Source organism: Pseudorca crassidens, chromosome 1, assembly GCF_039906515.1.
Source record: "Pseudorca crassidens isolate mPseCra1 chromosome 1, mPseCra1.hap1, whole genome shotgun sequence".
NCBI classification, from domain to species: Eukaryota; Metazoa; Chordata; class Mammalia; order Artiodactyla; family Delphinidae; genus Pseudorca; species Pseudorca crassidens.
The window spans coordinates 92424028-92443344 of NC_090296.1; the positions used below are offsets into that span (position 1 = coordinate 92424028).

Below are 19317 nucleotides of genomic sequence, written 5' to 3' on the forward strand. Positions count from 1 at the left end.
AAGCACAGGAAGATTAAATAACTTGCCAAGGAAAAACATGGAAGAACAGGAATCAAGACGCAGCTCAACTCCAAAGCCCCTGCATGCAGCCACTAGACCACACTGCCTCTGGAACACTAACTCAGTTCCATCCCCTAGAGTCCTTTACTCTTAGTGAGATGTTACTGCCACGTCCCTCATCTCAACAGCATGCAACTCTAAAGCTCAGTATGCACTCAGTATTATTTTTACTAACAGTTACTCAAAGCTAAGGTTCATACCGGATGGTAACTAGCTATAGGTTTAAACATTTTGCACACACGATTAAAGTTATAAACTGTTACTTATATTTTTGTTTAAAAACAGTAGACCCTTTACATAGGAACCGAGGAAAGAAAATTCCATTCTTCCCCTCAACATCAGTGCTTTTTGTTGGTGCCTTTCCCTTTCCTTTATCTTATTCCTCATCCTCTAAATACAAAGACTATGAAAAGAAATGAGGGAGCATGTCAAAGGTGCTGAGCTGTAACTCTGACGAGGTTTGTTAAAATATAAATTACTGTTTCAGCAGAAAGCCAGCTCATTTTCTCTCTCCCTCCCTCCCCTCCTCGTCCTCCCTCCCCCCACTTCTCTCCCTCTCTCTCCCTCCCTGTCTCCCTTTCTCTCTCTCTCTCTCACACATACACACAAAATCTGATTAACACTCCTATGTTTTCCATTTGCTTTTAAATTGGATAATTTAACAGTTATAGAGCCAAATTACTTGTGATTCTTATTGACGCCTTTGAAGAAGAAAAATTTGGTTGGTTCATAACATATACCAACCGACATTTGAACAGAGACCTGGAGGACCTGATGGAACAAACTATACTGATGCCTGAGGGAAGAGAGTTCCAGGTAAAGGAAAGAGCAAGCACAAGGACACTGAGCTTGGAGCACGTTGGATGTGTCTGTGGAACAGCAAGGGGGCTAACGTGGCTAGAGCAGTGAGTGCCGGGGAGAATGGTGATGAGGGCAGAAAGGTTAACAGGAGCAGCTAAGATATGACTTAGGACCCTGGCTTCGCTCCAAGTGAGATGACGAGCTACTAGAGGATTTTGAACTTATATTTGAAAAAGAGCGCTCCTTTTAAGACAGACTGGGGGTTAGGGGGAATGAAAGGTAGGTAATAGTTAGGAGGCTACTAGTGGCAGGAGAGAAGCTGCTGAGTAATCAGACTCTGGATTTTTGTAGGTATATATAATTAAGATTAACAGTTTCCAAAAGCCAAATAGCAAATTGCCAGGATTAATGATATCACCTGTATATGACAGAGGTCTGGTATTAGTAATTTGCCGTGCTTTCATGGCTTGTTGTTGTTTTTCCAGAGCTGCTAACATGTCCCCCAAATCTAGTTGTACAGGTGTTTTATTCTTTTTCCCAGCTGCCTTTGATAAAGCTTCCTGCAAGGTAAACATGAAAACATTTTTCATTTTAGTATGAAAATGTGACAATTTAAGATAATTATATTTGTCAGTCTTCCATCCATCCCCCAAAACCTACCAAATAAACTATCATATTTGTTCATAAAAATGAATACATACCTGTAGTTTTTTTTGCTCCATACTTATTTCTGAATATTCTTGAGCTGTGGCAAGGGCTGCTGCTAAAGCTTTCTTCTTTTGACTTTTTGCACGTTTAGGAACTGAGGTTGTAATGGGAATTGGTGTCTGAACTATATTGATTGGTGAGTTCTCAGGTAAATCATCCAACTACAATAACCAGAGAAAAACATTTGTTAGTGATTCCATAAAAGTCTAATCATAAGGAAAGACAATCTAGAATGTGAGATGTTCTACAGTATAACTGGACTAGACTCTTCAGAAGATTCAATTACATAAAGAACAGAGTGAGATGGTGGGATCATTCTAGACAGGGAGACTGGAAAATAATAGAGACAAAACAGCAAAATGCAATAGGTGATAACTGACTGGATCCTGGACTGAAAACAAAATAACTCCAAGGTAAAGTTTTGCAACAACTGGGGAAATTTTAGCATGGACTATATGGTTTATGATGTCATTTAATTAATGGTATTTCCTTGTCTGTAATGGAACTATGGATTTCAAAGGACAGTGTCTCTGTTCTGGCTATGCTGAGAAGAAATACTAAAGATCAGTACTAAATACAGCGCTTCTTCTATACCATGCTGCCCTACAAGTCTTTATACTTAGCTGTAATATTTCTTTTCAACATTGCCATAGCTCAAAAGATGTTCAAATATTTTGCTTATTTTTTTTAATAGAGTCACTTACTACTTTTGAAGAAAGTTTCTGTTGAATATTCTCATCTTTAGCACTTCCATTCTCATTTAGTTCTCGAAATCCATCTTCATCCTGAAATAGTTCCACGTTTTAAGTAAAAACAGAGTTCAAAGCAATAAACTCTTAAGAACAACATTTATAATGCTTAAGAGTAATGAAATGACAGGGAAGTAATTTTTTAACTCAATATTAAACTATTTAAAGTCAGTCTTAAAAAGGAAATCTCATTTCTCACATGCTAAAACATAGCTAATTTAATTATTCAAGGATGGGGATACATCCACACGTGTCCATCCTTTAGATTTCTGCATCTACTATTCCATTTTTATTAATAATTCTACCCTAAGGTGGGTAAGTAAATGAAAAGAAATTCAAAAAGGATTTTATCACATTTCACATAATTTTGAGAAGATTTTAAACAAATGGCTTAGTATGAATTTCATTAATATATTCCCTGTCCCATTACTACATACACCAGTCAATAACATTAAAAGTGAAAAAATAAAAATAAATTCCCTATTCAAAGTAATTTCTTAACCAATATCCTCCTTTACACTGAAATTTATATCTATTATTTTTAACTAAATATAAGTATGGAACCAATCATATGATTAAGTGCAAATAAAAAATCTGCCACATGTACTGTTCTTGATACACTACTTGAACTGAAGCCTCAAGTCCTTTAGGTCAATTACTAAGCTTATCTAACATATTATTCATCTGAAACCTCTGGCCTCAAGCATATTTAAACTCCATCTATTAACTCATTTTATAGAAACTATATAACAAAAATGAGTTGCCTGGGATGTTTGTTCACCATCTTGACGCAATCAAATTCTACTCATTCTTTAAAACCTATTCCAAATGTTATCCCTATCCTGCCTCAAACCCAAAGGGACTTATTTCTCCTTTCAACTTCAACCACACCCAAGAAGTATCAGGTGTGTACATGTCTACATTCCTCTATTACACAGCAACCTCCCTAAGGGTAGTGTGTTTATTCACCTTAATGTATCATGCAGAGCATCTTACTTTAAACATACAACAGGCCTCCAATGAGCACCAGTTAGATGAATAATAGAAACATTGCAATTAGAATATAAACTGTCTGCCTATTAGAAAAAGTAAAATAGCCTTTTATCTTCCTTCTTCAAGACTCCCCCGGCTAGCAGCACAAATTGACTAGATTGAACTGTTCAAATTTGAAAACTTAACAAATAGATTCAACAAACATAATAAAAGTTAGGAAGAAAGTTTCAAACTAGGTGAAGTCCACATAAAACTAAGTTCTACCTCCATATGTTACCTCAAAATGAATACTGACGACAAAAATTTATGAAAATAAACATTAATAAAGTTAATGTTAGACTAACTATATATAACCAAGACAAAAATGATAAGACAAATACATCTAAGTAACTTACAATCTACTTGCAGTCACATGTTAAGACATAAAAAGTACTTATCATAATGTAAGAAAAATTAATTAATTTCTTAATGGCAATAATTGTACTATACCAATATACAGTTTGAAAAAATACCTCAAAATATAAAGACTCGGAATTTGGGTCGCCTCTATGACATTGACTGGGGTTTAACTGCTTATTATCTTGTCTCTTTTGCAAATTCTGTCTTCTTTCTGAGGAAGTACTATGTCCTCGGCATCTGAATCCAACCTAAATAAACCCCGGGGGGGGGGGAGGGAATATGTTACTTTTAAGTAAAATGTTTTATTGAAGTATGACATACAGAAATGTACCCCAAAGTATACAGCACAATGAATTTTCATAAAGTGCATAACTTATTACAAAAGGTTAAAACTTTTGACAAATAAGGTCATTATAATGAAAATACAAAAATGTGATAATTAGTGCATGTTACTTTTTTCCCTTGTGCATGAACGTTTATATCAACTTTATTTGTAACGCCAAAAACTGGAAACCCAGATATCCTTCATTGGTAGAGTAAACTCACTGTAGTATATGCATCCTATAAAACAGAAGTCAGTCACGAAAAGGAACAAACTACTGAAATACCCAATAATCTGTATGAATCTCCAGAAAACGATGCAAGTGAAAAAAAGCCAATCCTGAAAAGACTGTATGAGTTCATTTATACAACATTCTTGAAATGACAAAACCATAAAAAGGGGGAACAGATTAGTGGATTCTAGGGGTTAAGGAGAGGCTGGTGGGGAAGGGAAGGGGGAGTTTGGCTATAAAAGGGCAACATGAGGGATCCTTGCAGTAATGGATCTGTTTTGAATCGACTATATTGATGTCAATATCAGGGTTGTGATACTGCACTATAGTTGCAAGATGTTATTACCATTGGGAGAAACTGAGTATTACCTTTTTATAAAACTATCGTAGGTCTTTTAATATCTGTAGTTTTATTGTTTTTTAATTCCTAGGAAATATTAAACATTTTAAATCTTGTTTATAAGAAAACAGATTTAAAAGAATAAAATTGTCATTCAATCACATAAATTATTATTATTCTATTGACCCATTTGCAAAATGTTCAACTGTCATAAAAGCAAGAAAAAAACACATTAAGCACTTTAAGAATCTTAAGACAATCAAGTTCCCTCTCTTAAGTACCTAATGCAACTTAGGTGAAATGCCTCTGAACCACGACACCTAGATAAGATGTGAAAAGTATGATCCTCTTTACCAGTTACCCAAGAATTCTAACAATATACAGAACTTGAAGCAGACCTGGACTGAAGGTGCTGTTGTATAGACTTTGGATTATTAAATCAAAAATATGCACACAAAGACCTAGAAGCACCTAGCAATTCCCATGCTAAGCAACTGGTCTAAAAAGACTTGCTGATAAGAAACATAATTTTTTTTTTAAGAAACAGAATTTTTATACTTTCTTGGGAAGTAGGCTGTATGGCAGAACTATATAGGCCAGAAGATAGTCATCTAGCAAATGTAATCTTCCTTAGAATATGCACAATGGGGCTACTTCCTATAACCTATAAGTATCTGTTAAGAAACTTGATAATTTGTCAGGTACCCAACAGTTCCATGGTTTTAAATATTTACCTCATTTTAAAATAAACTCATGAACATGGATAGAGAGAGAGACAGAGGAATACATATGTGATGAAGCAAATTTCTGTAAAATCTTCGATAGCATCAAGCTAGTAGCTATATGAATGGTCTCTATAAAATTGCTTCAACTTTAAGGTCTGTTTAAAATTTTTCATAATAAAATATTTTTTAAATTGGCTCATAAAAAGCAGCTCATACAAGGATGCTAAAACAAATGCAATTTACAATGTCTAGGTACTAAAGAAACAACTGAATTCACATAAATTATTAACACTGAAATGAAAACCAATAATCAAGCCCCAATATTGGGATGAATAGAAGCAAGAGAATAATTCTTGAGTAGAACTCTTCATTTCTTTGTACAGTCACTATCACGAACAAGTAAATGTAAACCTGCCCTCCAAACAGCATTATAATTATATCAAAATGTAAGCCCTGGGCTTCCCTGGTGGCGCAGTGGTTGGGAGTCCGCCTGCCGATGCAGGGGACACGGGTTTGTGCCCCGGTCCGGGAGGGTCCCGCATGCCGCGGAGCGGCTGGGACCGTGGGCCATGGCCGCTGGGCCTGCGCGTCCGGAGCCTGTGCTCCGCAACGGGAGAGGCCACAACAGTGAGAGGCCCGCGTACCGCAAAAAAAAAAAAAAAAAAGAAAAGAAAAAAATGTAAGCCCTGTTGTAAACCAGCCTTAGTATATATGCATTAATGTTGTTACGAACATAAAAACAATTTTTTAAAAAAATAAATGCAACTTGATTCTTGTACTTGGACACATAAAGTTCCAGGATTAAGTTAAAACCCCCAAGCTAATGGTCCCAACAAAGTTCATGAGGACCAAATATGCAAGTATTTCAATTACCTCCTGGAATGAACTAATAACCCCCCCTTTTAAAAAAATTCTTCTAAGAAAAAAGAGTTTTGTTGCTAGAAAGTGGGCACAGGGAAGAAAGCAGAAACTACAGCTACAACTACATATTAAGATTCTTAAATGACTAGCACAAAATCAGTATCTAAAGATTCAGGTGTTTATATTCCACTTACATAACAAAAAAGAAAAATACTAGGAACTGACAAATGAGGAATATGTACAAATTTATTTTCAGAAAATTATACAATACTTCTGAAGAACACAAAAAGGTAACTCAAAAATAAGAAGACAGGGGACTTCCCTGGCGGTCCAGTGGTTAAGACTCCTCGCTTCCAATGCAAGGGCCCTGGGTTCAATCCCTGGTCTGGGAACTAAGATCCTGCATGACGCACTGCACGGCCAAAAAATTAAAGAAAAAAAAAAAAAGCAGGAAGACTTTTTTTTTCTAGAAAGATGCCATATCATAAAGGCAATCCATTCTCCCTAAGTTGATAGATTAGTTTAAAAACCAATGGAACAAAACAGAAAATCTGGAAACAGATTTCAATATATATGGAAATTTAATAGGTGATAACGGTAGTTATCTCAAATAGGTGAAGTAATGGACTTGTCAATAGATGGTGCTGGGAGATTTAGGTAGCCACTTGAAAAATACAAAATAGGACCCATATCTCACAACACCCACCAAGACAAACTCTAAATGGAATAAAGATTTAAATGTAAAAAAAACACAAGAGCATAAACACATTGGAGGAAAACAGGCAAAATCCTTTATAAAAATAAACTTCTTAATGCTATTTAAAAGAAACTTGTATATGGCAATAATAATAAGCAAAGTCAAAAATGAAAATCTAGCAAAATATTTTCAACTCATATTACAGACTACCGGCTCCCAGAAATTAAAAAAATTTGATAAGAGCTTGATCAAATTGATTTAAAAATGTACACAGGGAATTCTCTGGCGGCCCAGTGGTTAGGACTCGCACTTCCACTGCAGGGGGCTTGTCTTCAATTCCTGGTCAGGGAACGAGACTCCCACAAGGCACACGGCCCAAGAAAAATAAAAATTTCTAAATTAAAAAAAATTTTTTAATGTACAAAAACAGAGAAATAGATCAAGATACAAAACATGGTCAAAGAGTATGACAAGTTCACAGAAAAGTACAAACGGCCCTGAAACATATGGAAAGATACTCAACTACTTTAATACACTATTCCTCCCTCACTGGCACAAATCCAAAATCTTGAAAACACATGATTACTGAGGCTACTTGGAAATAAGCACCCTCCACATTATCGGTGAGAATGCAAAATGGTACAATCTGGTGTTATTTACCAAATAACAGAAATGACTTTATCTTTTCACTCAGCAATACCTTATCTAGGAATTTATTCTATTGCTATACACACAGATTTCTAATTAATACTGCAGCACATCTATTAACAGCAGTAGTTTACAAATAATTCAAGTGTCCAACGACAGGACTTCAGAAATTAACAAGGATATATCCATACAACATTAGGAGTTGTTAAAAAAAAAAAACTCTGGGAAAATACACAGATATAGGGAAGAGAAGACGACAAGTGGAGACGGTAAAAATGAGATTGTTCATTGTATAACCTTTTTCATATACTTTATTTTTCAACCTATTCACAAAATAAAGCCATTTTTAAAAACTTAAGTTTTTACATTCTGTCCCTCATTTACAACTAAGGGTACATCACAGTATAGAAAAAATCTGCTGTTTCAAATGTTAAAACACTGGTAAAAACATTAAAAAGCACTGCATTGTACAGTAGTTAAAGCAGCATGGTACAGGTGCAAAAATCTGAAAAATGGAACAAAAAAGCCCAGAAACAGGACCCAAGACATAAGAAATTAGCAAATGACTAAAAGGGCAGCACAAATCAGAAAAAATAATGGATTACAATGTTAAGACAACTGGTTTACTGTGAAAATAGACCTCATTATGTTGTACCATGCATCAAAAAAAAACCTCAGATAAAAAAGGTTTGAAAACATTATCCTGTAAAAAAGAAGCAGAAAATACAAGTGAATATTTACTAGATTTCTAAAAGACTTTTTAAGCCTAAAAACAATCAGAAATTGCAAAGGGGGAAAATATTTTGACTTAAAAGAAAAAAAAGGTTCTGCATATCAAAAATCAAGCTACACACTTAAGAAAAGTATAACAAAGCCTCAGAAGTAGAAAAGAAAACACACACATTGTTCAACATCTGGCTCCAGTTCTTCTGGAATGAAGGGAGACAAAATAAACAAACGTTTATGCGTTTCTATAATTGAAAGTTCTGTGTTTTTTCACCATTCTGCATCAGTTTTGAGGCAGAGATAAAACGTTTTTCTGTATCAGTATTATTTCCTCTCTAGTGGGCTACTGATACCAAAAGTACCAATAATGAGACTGCAAACTTGGCAGGTCTAGCAGTTACGATTTCAATATAAAATTTCAGTCCTTAACCAAACATTCCGTAGATTTTGTTTATCTAATCTATACGAACAAGTCTTGTTTTAGCTCTTTTGTTTTTAATCAAATAAAGCTAGACTGCCTCACAAGCCTGCCACAAACAACAATGACTCATTTTTGCAATAACCATAGGGAAGAGGGCATTATTCTACTTGCTTTCCCGACAGCCTAATTAACATTAGGGTACATCTGAAGTACTTCATTTCAGGGAAGCAAAGGCACACCAGCAAGTATTTGGTTTCCTCAATCCATTAGTAACTTACTCTCACTTCAGTTCATCCAGATCTATTCATATGGTAACTTTAATTCCTTAACTAGATTTAAGGAATCCAGGAACTCTATCTAAAAATTAAAAAGGAAAAATACTGACCATTTAACACCTCCCTGATTTCACAGACAACCAACACAGGAAGACAATTATTGGAAGTTCGTAGCAGTATGTAACTCGCTCTGCTGTACTGCAGCTAGGTCTTGCTCCCCAAGACCAGGAAGCTGCCCCATCTGGCCACATTATGGCAGAGGCAGCCATCGCTATGGTACTGCAACAAGCATCGAGTATGGCTTGTGGTGTTTATAGTCAACTAAAGACACGTGGACAAGGCTACAGTCCTAAAGTTCAAAGAATCAGTATTTGAGGTATTAAAATGCTTTAAATTTTTTATATGGATAAGAAACAGTCACAGAAGATGAAGCAGGACTGGAGAATATTCTTTTTTAAAATTATAAAATATACAAATATATTTCTTAAATATAGAAAAGTAGAAAATGGTACAATATACATCCCACCTACATTCAACATCTTGCCATTTTGTTTCATTATTTAAATAATAATTTTATTGGCTAAGCCATTTAAAAGTTACAGATATCATGTTATTTTAAACACCACAATATGTATCACCAAAAATTAAGGACACTGCCCTTCAAAACCACTATACCATTTATAATAATGCATCTCACACTACTCAAATTTCTCCAACCTAATCCAAATTACCTGTGAATTATTTCTTTGTTCAGCCTGCCTTCCACCTCTAGAAGATGTCTGATTTTTTTCCATCCAAGGTTTTTTCTGAGTTGCCTGGCAAGTTACACTGGACCAATTTACACCACCTGTAATAAATGAGATTTTAAAATATAAAGATGTCAAAACCTAAAGGGCCCCCTAACTTCACATACTGAAACTCAGTCACTATAAATGTAATACTGAAAATTTTTCCATAAACTTTAAGTGGTATTCCAGTTCTTAGTAATACAAGTTGTCATCTTTCAGAATACCTCTAGCTGGAATTTTCTCAATTTCATCAACAAAACTATACTTTCAAATTAACTTGAATTTCCTTGGAAGATTTCTAATTTTTCTGCAGCATCAGCAAGCTTCATGCTTAAAAACAAAGCTGTGACATGGACAAAGAAGAAAGTATAGCAAAAACACTATGCAGAAAGTAAGTACCTGCACATATAGATGATTCCACATGCTAAAAATAGAAACAAAAAAGACAATTATTTTCCGCTTAAGAGTAAACACCATATACCTTGCAAAACATTTCATAATTCCATCTAGTGTGAAGCATGCTTATTATAATCTTCGAAAAAATACTTCTGCATAAATGAGTATTCTTATATTAATAATAAAACATACAAAATACATTTTTAACCATCCTATTATTATAGGAATTGTTCATGAAAATAGATACTTCAGCTTTAGCAGAGGACACAAAGATAATACTGACACAGATGACTGATGAGGAAATCAAAGTAATGCCACATACACTGATGGTGCTAGAATCAGGATTTCTCAAAGCCCCAGCTGCAGGTTGGTTGTTGCTGTGTTTGGGACTGCAGTAGCCACTATCACTGTCAATGTCAGCTTCACTAGCCCCCTGCTCACTAGAGGATTCAGCAGTAGGGTGGGATGCTCTTCTCCTCCTGCCTTTGGCCTTCCAGAGCATCGTGGCAGAGCTCTCTGAGAGAGATTTGTTAGCGATGTCTGATGGGAAATCTGTAAGGCAAGGAAAGTGTGACAACTCTTTTTGAGGACAAGTTGATCAATTCTTGTTATCATTAAAATTGTAAGAAAACAAAGATACCTAACTTTGTAAACAGAGAAAACAGGTGAAAACTTTTGAAAAGATCATCAAAAGGTAAGCTGTTCCTGAGAAGTTGGTTTATAAAATGTGTTTAGTATGAAAAGAGAATATTTGTATAACTAAAATATTTGCATAATTAATATTACAGAATAATTAAAACAAACCACCATTACCTATTTTAAGAAACAGAACATCACCAATCCTTTGAAGTCCACTGCATGCCTCCTCCACCACTGCATTCTCTTTCTCCCTCAGAGGTCGCCACTATTCTGAATTGTGTTTACCATTCCTTCACTTTTTAAACTAGATTTACCAAGGATTTTTGTATTCCAAAAACATAAATCATATACTTCTGCAGTTTTAGCTTTATTAAAATGAAATCATACTGTCCATATTCTTCTATGACTTGCTTCTCCCTGCTGCTACCTCCTCCTCCAAACAGTGACTGGTTTTGAGATTCTGATGCATGTGGCTGTAATTCATTAAGGTCACTGGAATCTAAAATGTCTGTGTATGAATATACCAAAATGCATTTATCCTTTGTACCACGGATGGGACACCTGGGTTGTTTTGGGGTTTTGCTATTAACAACAATACTGCTGTAAACATTCTTATATAGACATATAAGTGTGTGTGTGTGCACGTGAAGTTTCTCTAAGATTATTACTGCTAGGCCTTAGGGGATACACATAATATTCAACTTTGCTTGGTAATGCCAAATCATTTTCGAAGGTGGTTAAAACAGTTTACACTCTAACAGCAGGATATATATATACCCACTGATGCACATATTCACCAAATACTTGACACTGTCCTCTAGGCTATAATTTTTGCCAATTGTTGGGTATAAAAAGATGGCTCATTGTGGGTTTTAATTTGCATTTTTCTGCTTAGTAACGAGATTGAGAATCTTTTCTCATGGTTTTAGCCACTCACATTTTCCTTTCTGTAAAATACTTGTTAATTTTACTTTTGGTTTGTTTGACTTCTGCCTATTTTTCTAAGTTGCCTGTTTCTCATTTTTGTATTTCACAAATTGTAATTACAAGACATTAAAAAACCTCTTACAATCTCCTAACCTATCACAAATATTCCTTTTTCCACAAGACTTTTTTCACATACACAATTTTTTCCATATATAATTTTTATACAGAACCAATATAATTTTTGAGTTGCACTGTTTAATATTATGTTCTTCATTAATTATAATATATGAAGGCCCCAAATTATTCCACTGAGTGGATGTCCTGGAGACTTCTTTTGACTTGTTGCCCGTTACTGGACACTGAGAAGTTTTCAGTGGTTTTTTTTTTGGTGCTGCTGCAGTGTACACACCTTTAATCAAACAGTTCCTTTTCTTTCTAGGGGGAGATTCCACTTGGATACATTCACCTGAGTAGGACAACTGGGTCCAAATATTCCTATAGCTCTACCAAACTGTTTCAGCCCCTTGGCAGCACTGCATTCCAGGGGCCCTGAGCACAAGGTGGGATCATTTTCTTATTGATTCCTATGAATTCTTTATATGTCCTCACACTAATCCTTTGTCAGTTACATGCATGGTAAAAATCTTTTCCAAGATTTGTGCCTTGTTCTTTCACTCACGCTTGATAAACAGAAATTCTTAATTTTAGAAATAGTTCTCTCCATGCAATCACAAAGATATGTGCTATATTTTCTACTACATGTGGTTTTCCCATTTAAGCCCTTAATCCATCTGGAATAGATTTGCATGATGTATATGTTAGGGGTCTGTGATGCTATCTTTGTCATTTTCCTTATATGTGTTTCTGGGCTCTCTGCTCTGTTTGATTTTCACATACTGAGTTTTACTATATTTTTGTATAAGCCTATAAAAAATAAAATGGCTTAATAGGTCTTGATATCTAGAGGAAAAGTTATTTTCCAGGGATGTCTTGGCCAGTGCTCCTTTATTTTAGAATTAGTTTGTCAAGTTCCAAAAAACTCCCCACTGGAATTTTTTTTTTTTAGTAAATTTATTTATTTTATTTTTGGCTGCATTGGGTCTTCATTGTTGTGTGTAGGCTTTCTCTAGTTGTGGTGAGCAGGGGCTGCTCTTCGTTGTAGTGCATGGGCTTCTCACAGCGGTGACTTCTCTCATTGCAGAGCATGGGCCCTAGGCGCGCTGGCTTCAGCAGTTGCGGCGCGAGGGCTCAGTAGTTGCGGCTCGCGGGCTCTACAGCGCAGGCTCAGTAGTTGTGGCACACGGGCTTAGTTGCTCCGTGGCATGTGGGATCTTCCTGGACCAGGGCTTGAACCTGTGTCCCCTGCATTGGCAGGCGGATTCTTAACCACTGCACCAGCAGGGAAGCCCACCATAGGAATTTTGATTAGAACTGCATTGAATCTATAGACTAACTTAGGGGAAAAATGCCATTTGCAACATCAAATTGTCCTGAATGAGCATGCTATTTATTTTTTTAAATGTCCTATAATAAAGTTACAGTTTTCTGCATCAATGTCTTATTATCTTTCGTCAGGTTTATGCCAGAAACTGTATTTTTGTTGCTACTGTAAATAATATCTTTTCTTAAATTTTGTTTGTTGGCAGCACACTGAAATGGAATTAATTTTTGTATATTATCTTATATCTAGCCATGTTACTAAACTCTTAAATAATATGAGCTTGTGTTCAAGAGTAAAAAATTGTTACAAATTCCTTTAAAATTTTCATTCTACCTATAGTTGATACCAATTAATCCTGATAACTTAAAAACAAACTAAAGAATAAGAATACTGATAGAAGGTATAATCTTCTACTCAAATTATATCTTCATCTTTTCACTTTCTAATTCTTGTGCTTCAGAAGGCTGTCTTTGTGGACACTTAATGAGCAAACCAAAGATGTTAGGGTAAATTTTTACAGCAGTTCCAGGGTTCAAAGCATGTAGAAATGGGTCACTATGTCTAGGAACAACCAAAACATAGAAAATTTTGTCATATATTACCTTGTGACTCTTTTCCATAGCCACTCCAACCATTTGTCAGTCTGTTAATCTCATCGCTTTATGCCCTACAAATCACACAATGACTGCACTATCAGCAAGATTGTTTTTTAACTGATTCCCAAATCCTTTCTTGCCCCAACAGACCTAAGCAATTGTAAAAGGAAACTGAATAGACGTCCAACAGAAAAGGTACAGTCCAAATGAAAGAATGTATGTGCCACCTAATTCATTTTAAGCCAGACAGCATTTTTGTGAAAACTATAGGGGGTAAAAAGCAAGTACGCCTTTGAACAGATCTAATTCCTAGCCTTGGATCATTAATAAGGATTTCCTTAATCACAATGGGTGTAGAGTAGAAGACGGCCATCTACTCTACAGCTATTAGGCTGAGACCTGAGATACAAAATGAAATTTCACAATATAAACTGGAAAATAGCAAGAATATTTTAAGACTATTTATTAATTCCTATCTATTACCAGGGTAAAGCTTTTTAATTTAATGCTTATACAGTCCTCTAAAACACTTTTGACAAAATGATATCCAACTAGTCCAAAATATTTACTTATTTGAGGATATATATAGGTATCACTCATACATGTGGTTCAGATCTACACTAAAATACGGTGCAGAAAACTTCTTCTATAAAGATATTATAGGATGTTAGGATGTTCTAAAAAGGATTTTAATCTAGTTATAAAACACGTACAATTCTGATTTCTACCAAAATGAGTCCCTCAAATTTCTATAATATCTACAAAATTCCATCTCTGACTTCTGAACTGCTCCACTACTATAAGGGGATAAGGAAACATCAAATCCTGCCCAAAATTGTATATAAGCCAGCATGCAAGTTGAAAGAACATTAAGGACATGGACTGTGAGAATTTCACAAAGTGGCAGGATAAACGGATGAAAGCCTAGAATCCTAAGAAGTGGCAGAGTCCATGGAGTTCCCTTGTGGCCTACTGGTTAGGATTTGGAGCTTTCACTGTGGAGGCCCGGGTTCGATCCCTGGTGGGGGAACCATCCTGCTTGCTTTGCAGCATGGCCGAAATACAAAAAAAAAAAAGTGGTAGAGTCCACAATTATAAAGTCAATGCATGACAACAGATGAAAATCAGTGATGTATACAGACATAGAGAACAGACTTGTGGTTGCCAAGGGGAAAGGGGGATGCAGGAGGGATGGATGGGGAGAGTTTGGGATTAGCAGATGCAAGCTATTATATATAGAATAGATAAACAACAAGGTCCTACTGTACAGCACAAGAAACTATATTCAGTATCCTGTGATAAACCATAATGGAAAAGAAAACAAAAAAGGATGTATATGTATATATAACTGAATCACTTTGCTGCACAGCAGAAATTAACACAACATTGTAAATCAACTATACTTCAATAAAATAATTTTTTTTTTTTTTTGGCCTTGCCATGTAGCATGCGGGATCCCCAACCAGGGATCAAACCCATGCCCCCTGAAGTGGAAGCGTGGAACCCTAACCACTGGACCACCAGGGAATTCCCTCAATAAAATAATTTTTTTTTAAACCTATAACGTATATATGTAAGAAATCTTGCCTTACCAGTTTGTTGTGAAGCGTCTACCAGTAGCACAATTTTTGATCGGTTATCAGGACCTGCTGCATTTGTCTCTTTCTGAGTAGCTACATTTTTCACCAGTGGCCTTTTGCTTTTTATGTGCTGTTGTAAAAGCTGTTGCTGATTGAAGTAAAAAAAAAAAAACAAAAAGATCTTATTCAATGTACTAAACATTATAAAATACACATCCTTTATAAAAGATACTTAAATGTAGGCTACAAATTAGTGACTCCCAACCCATGAGGAAACAGGGTTACTGTGTTAGGATTTCATGAAATTATCTGCAGCCAATGATAACAGGGTAAATAATGTATTATACACACATTTATATACTACTTTCAAATAACCATTAATATTACTATAATAAAATATAAATTCATTTTGTCATTTGCATTTTTAGTTTTCTCAATCAATATCTAATAAACAATAAGAGTATAATCATGTCAAATTAGGGGTTGCAAATTTTTATTTAAAAGGGTAATAAAAAGGATGGTAACTTATCCAAAAGAGAAATTTTAGCAATGAATTATAAAAGAAATTTCTGCTTGAGAGTTTAAAAAGAAAATATTAAAAAGCTGATCCTTTCCTTCATTTTAAAAAATATGGGTATTCATCACTTAATAGTAATTTATACAATTCCAAATTTAACTTCTTAGATTCAAGTGCTGGAAATGCACTCTGAGAAATCATGTTACTTCAAACTCTGAAAGTTATATACTATTGTCTTCTTTTCATTCTCAGAGGTCCCAAAAGGATTTCCCTTGATCCAGAATGTTTCCATGAACAAAGACTAAAATGCTTTTCAAAGCAACTTCTAATGCTTGTTTGTATTTTAATCTGTTAAAAGTATGCCAGAAGATAGCAAAGACTTTTCACCAAAGAGGCTAGGCTAATGGAATCTAGGAAAGCATCAACTCCTTGACAAAAACAGTCATAAAATGCATCTAATCCCTCTGCCTTCTATTAGCTCAAAAGTGCTGAAAAGAAACATGGTTTTTCTTCTTATGTGCTTTGATATCATGGCCTCAATAGAAAAGTAACCTTTTAGTTAAAAAACAGTCACCTAGATTAATCCTCCTGTGATTTCAAGGCCTTTGTGTCTTTTTTTTTTAATTTAGTCAAAGGCTGGTGCTGACAAAAGGTCATTTCCCACATTTATCTTTAATTTTCTTTAGCCCTGGGAGACCTTGTATTCACATAATAAAGCATCCCTTGAATAACAAAGTGCTATTCCCACTAAAAATTGACAGAACAGAAACAATGAAGTTGAAGAGACAAATGTTCTTTTCCATAATATCTCCTGCTTATTTCTGAAGACTGAAATGTCTTGATGTGCATTAGCCACTCAACACTGCTAGCAAAGGACCCAAACTAATCACTTATTAAAACTGGTGTCACTATGCAATTTTTATCACTAAATTAAAATACTTTGGAAATATCTGTGTATTATGCTTATGTAAACTCTCTGAAGGAAGTGGAAGATGACTGTAAATCATATCACCATTTAAGAATGAGGACCAAAACTAATGGAAAAAAGATTATTTTATAAATGCTAACACCATTGACTGTTTTCTAAAAGGTAAATTCAGGATTAAAGGCTAATCAATACAAGTAGCAAATTACTTATACTATTACTAACAAGAGAAATATCAAACACAAAAGCCAATCAAATTCAGTCACTTACTTTTGGTACCACTGGTCCTCTATTACTGTTTCTGTTTCGATGACCAGATAACGGGAAGACCTGTCCAAGCTGATTTGGACGCTCAGTGCATTCTGCAGTTATAGTATTGACAGTATTTGCAGCCTGAAAAGTGTTGGAGTAAGGTGCAGGAAAAGGATGATAGAAACCCATAACTTGGGCACATGGTGCTGGCATCAGCTGATAATATGTATACTCTGTAGAAACAGGTGGCTGAGCAGATATAATGGGGTAAGCAAGGTATGGTCCAGCAGGGTTTGGATTAGGCTGTTGCCATCGTATATCATTGTTATATAATGGAAACTGTCTGTAAAATCAAATCAGAAAAGAAAAAAATCTATTGACATGTATGTCTAAAAGTAATGCTAAAACAAAATCTCAACGTGTTTTAATAAAAGAAAAAACAGTACAAAATAGTAGCCTCATAGTAATTCTGAAAGAGATAAAATTACCGTTTTATAAATTTCCTTGCTATAACTAGAGATTTTTATGTACATGTAATAACAATTTAATTGACAGTAAAAAGGAATTCAACCTGATAGCTTACTGCATTCCAAAATTTAAAAATTTTGGTACGGACCTTTCTCATTTGTAACTCTCCCCTCAACCTCCTCAAGGTATTTCTGCTTAAAAGTTAAAACACCTAGTTGCTGAATCTGCCACTAAAGGCAGTCCAAAGTTCCCATCCAATGGTAACAACTGTGACAGTCTTCTGCAAAAAGCAGGGTAAGGTGATCATTGTGTACGGTGATCTTTACAACGGGTGTTTGATTCTTCCACCTCCCATTCTTTAGCTCAGGCCCACAGCCTCCTACTCCTCTACCATACTCCCCTAACCACCTGGCCAAGTCCAGCTCTTTCCCTGGCTCCCCTCCTTGGCAATGGAAGCAGGCACCAGGTCCAAGGGAAAGAAGAGAAGAAAAAGGCAAGCTTGTTCACTACCATCTATCTCCAGCATTAGAGTTCTCCTAGTGCAATCCCTTCCTATAAAGCACCAGTCCTTCCTGTCTCAGCAATTCTCCTTGCAGACAGTTGCTGTTGACAAATGAGGGGTCATAGGGGGCTGGAGTACAGAGCTTTTCCTCACTATTCCATGACAAAGCAAAAGGGAAAAATACTCCCTGCCACAATGCTAAAAATATTTTCAAATAATCTGATGGCTGGCTTACTCATGAATTCTCAAAGATTATTTGGTAAGGTAAGAAAAATTAAATTTATCATACTGTACACTTGGCCACTTTGTCAAATACAGAATAGTATTTTTAATCTAGTTTACAAATCACTTCAAACATAATCCAATACAGGTCAAAGGTTTTTAATATAATGTTAACTTGACTCAATTGAGAAGACTCCTTTAGCTTCTACTGTTTGCCTAATGCCCAAAACTATTAAGAGTTTTAGACTATTAACTTGAATATTTAATATCTGAGACAGTAATTTAGTGATCCGTTATCTCATACAACCAGAATTTCTCAAAGAATGTGCCTGGGCACACTAGTGTGCCACAATGGTTATAGACGTGTAGAAATATTGATTGCCTTAGCCCTCAGGGGTGGCTGGGCAAAGGCTAGAGCCTAGTCCCCTCATCCATTTATCCCAGAGTGCTGGAGAAGTACAATTTTTTGTGTGATATAACTTGAAAGAGGCTGAAAGTACTTTTATACAGCAATAAAATGAACGACACCAATGAAATGCTAATCATTCAGACAGTCTAAGCAGGGTTAGAAAGGCTATCATGACTATCACAAGGTACACCCTAAACACTAGGTCACACATTATCTAAACTGTAAGCATTTTGCTACATCACCCTGTGACTACAGCACAGAAGCTAAATTTAAACTACAATCAGAGTCTAAACACATATATGCTACCTAGACACAAAAGCTTCAAAGTTAAGGGCTACCCCTTGATATATTCTTCTTATGCCAGACTGTCTTGGCAATTATGATTAGATGCCTATCCTCAAAAAAGGATTTTTGTTCACCCCTCTTTCTGAATAATTCATTTCTCCCTTTGAGTCAATTTATTTCAAACAAATTTCAATGACTTATCATAGGAGACACATACAAAGAACTCCATTTTCTCTTAGAAAGAATGAGAAAATAACAATAATCCATGTTAACAATTTTTAAATTTCTACATCATTTGGTTTTATTTACTCCTCTTAGAAAACAGAGAAATGGTTAATGTTTAAAAGTTACAAAAGAAAAAATTAAGAAGTATCCTTTGCCAACTTCTATATTTCCCTACCCCTTTCTTCCCC

The 19317-nt window shown here is 35.3% G+C and overlaps 1 protein-coding gene across 1 annotated transcript in view; it reads right to left on the bottom strand.

Annotated features, from left to right (window-relative positions):
• Nucleotides 1-19317, bottom strand: part of SECISBP2L (SECIS binding protein 2 like) — a 62311-nt gene that overhangs the window by 35292 nt on the left and 7702 nt on the right. The window contains exons 3-11 of the mRNA XM_067746320.1: nucleotides 17037-17361; nucleotides 15337-15472; nucleotides 10464-10693; nucleotides 10145-10169; nucleotides 9689-9804; nucleotides 3824-3958; nucleotides 2274-2354; nucleotides 1563-1730; nucleotides 1280-1421 (exon numbers count right to left, since the gene is read on the bottom strand). Of these exons, the coding sequence (XP_067602421.1) occupies nucleotides 1280-1421; nucleotides 1563-1730; nucleotides 2274-2354; nucleotides 3824-3958; nucleotides 9689-9804; nucleotides 10145-10169; nucleotides 10464-10693; nucleotides 15337-15472; nucleotides 17037-17361 (1358 nt within the window). The remainder of the gene's footprint in view (nucleotides 1-1279; nucleotides 1422-1562; nucleotides 1731-2273; nucleotides 2355-3823; nucleotides 3959-9688; nucleotides 9805-10144; nucleotides 10170-10463; nucleotides 10694-15336; nucleotides 15473-17036; nucleotides 17362-19317) is intronic.